This window comes from Nannochloropsis gaditana (genome assembly GCF_000240725.1).
Source record: "Nannochloropsis gaditana CCMP526 unplaced genomic scaffold scaffold981, whole genome shotgun sequence".
In the NCBI taxonomy this organism is placed as follows: domain Eukaryota; class Eustigmatophyceae; order Eustigmatales; family Monodopsidaceae; genus Microchloropsis; species Microchloropsis gaditana.
This window is the reverse complement of record NW_005802972.1, coordinates 1-1,467: the sequence shown is the minus strand read 5'-3', so window position 1 is coordinate 1,467 and position 1,467 is coordinate 1. Positions and strand designations below refer to the sequence as shown.

The window sequence follows — 1,467 nt, the reverse complement described above, 5'->3', positions numbered from 1 at the left end:
TTGATATCGTACATCATCTGGTGCTTATGTATCGCATATATCTAATGATCCCTCTGATGTAGCTCGTCCGACGCAACAAGTGATTTCCGAATTTGAAGCGCATGGAAATGAACTGAACGAAATGAAAAACGCGGATGGAAGTGGGCCTAGAATAAAACGGATAGCTTTTTTTTTCGGGGTAGGGGCGACGTATTGTGTGCGTAATGGCAAAAGAAATCAATAGAAAGAATTGGACGGTCATATCATTCTAGGATGCTGCAAGGTAATCAGTTGAACTTCATATTCTGGCCTTCAAGAATCAAAATTTTCAAGTCTCTCCAGATAAGCTGACAAAGTTTGACGCCCCCACACAGGGTTCTCACTAACCCAAACCCAAAGGGAGAGATCGAGAAGTCAGGGAGGCACTGTGTAGTCTTCTTATTCGCCCACCCGTACCTCTTCAAGAGAGTTTCCAGGCACGCCGACTGCATGAAGACCAAGTCGTTCGGCTTCTCCTTGGGACAACCAAGGATCACACTTTCCACCTCCCACTCTGGTACACATACATCGATAGGAAACATATTCAAGGCACAGCCATTGGAGACAGTCAAGACGGTGGGTAAACAGTCGTCACGCCCGAGAAGCAGATCGTCTACTCCCATACCCCCCCACTGAACCAGCGCTTCCCCAAGTTTACCCTTTCCAATAATCACGCTGGCTTGATCACACTTATCAGGCTCCTGGGTAAAATTTTATGTGCAAGGAAAAATAGAAAATTATCAGAAGACGCGACGGAATATTACATGGTGCGGTGGAATGACGCCATCGCAAATTATTCACAAAATTCTTTTCGCATTACTTTGAAAATTTCTGAATACTTTATGGAAAAATGTCCACGATACATATTATCATACACTCCATTTCTCGATTGCATTGGTGGTTGTACTTTAAGTCGATAGTGCTCTCTCCTCAACTCATACCGTACCTCTTTTCCTTCAATATATCGGTGCTGCTGATCGGATCAAATTTGCCACAGCCGTACAAGAGATTTTCTAGAGTGAGGTAGGTCCACGTGCGGACAAGGTGAGCGGTAGAAAGTGGTGGAGAAAGCAGTCCATCATAGACTACTCGGCTGTTGGCGTGGTGGTGGCAGCTGCTAGTGCCACGGCTTACGCTGTCTCGACCTTTGACGAGACTCGGGCGAAAGCTGAAGTTGCGCGCATCGAGGATAAGGCAGCGATACAGATCGCTCAGGCGTAAGCTGAAGTTGCGCGCGTGGAGGGCGAGCGGAAGCTGTCTGAGCAGTTCTGGAAGGTGGAGGTGGAGCGATACAAGCAAGACGTGTGCGACTGGCGCATACTCAAGACTATGAGCCTTATCAGGCCGCGATTTCAATAAAGAAGAGGGGAGGAACCACAGAATCGGAAAAAGGAGAAGGACTAGCTTTTTGGAACCCTGCGGCGATAAAAATCTGTAACAGACACATCC

At 47.1% G+C, this 1,467-nt stretch overlaps 1 protein-coding gene across 1 annotated transcript; it reads right to left on the bottom strand.

Moving 5' to 3' along the window:
- Window positions 1-245: 245 nt before the first annotated feature.
- On the bottom strand, window positions 246-1,284 carry NGA_0718300 (uncharacterized protein). The gene is made up of 2 exons (XM_005853261.1): window positions 965-1,284; window positions 246-719 (listed from the first exon to the last, which is right to left on the bottom strand). The coding sequence occupies exon 2, from the start codon at window positions 639-641 to the stop codon at window positions 267-269; it is 375 nt and encodes a 124-aa protein (XP_005853322.1). The 5' UTR covers window positions 642-719; window positions 965-1,284; the 3' UTR covers window positions 246-266.
- Between the last annotated feature and the right edge of the window lie 183 nt (window positions 1,285-1,467).

Bases quoted from the DNA above. Each gene is read 5' to 3' on its own strand.
- NGA_0718300 (XM_005853261.1), bottom strand. From the start codon at position 641: ATGGGAGTAGACGATCTGCTTCTCGGGCGTGACGACTGTTTACCCACC.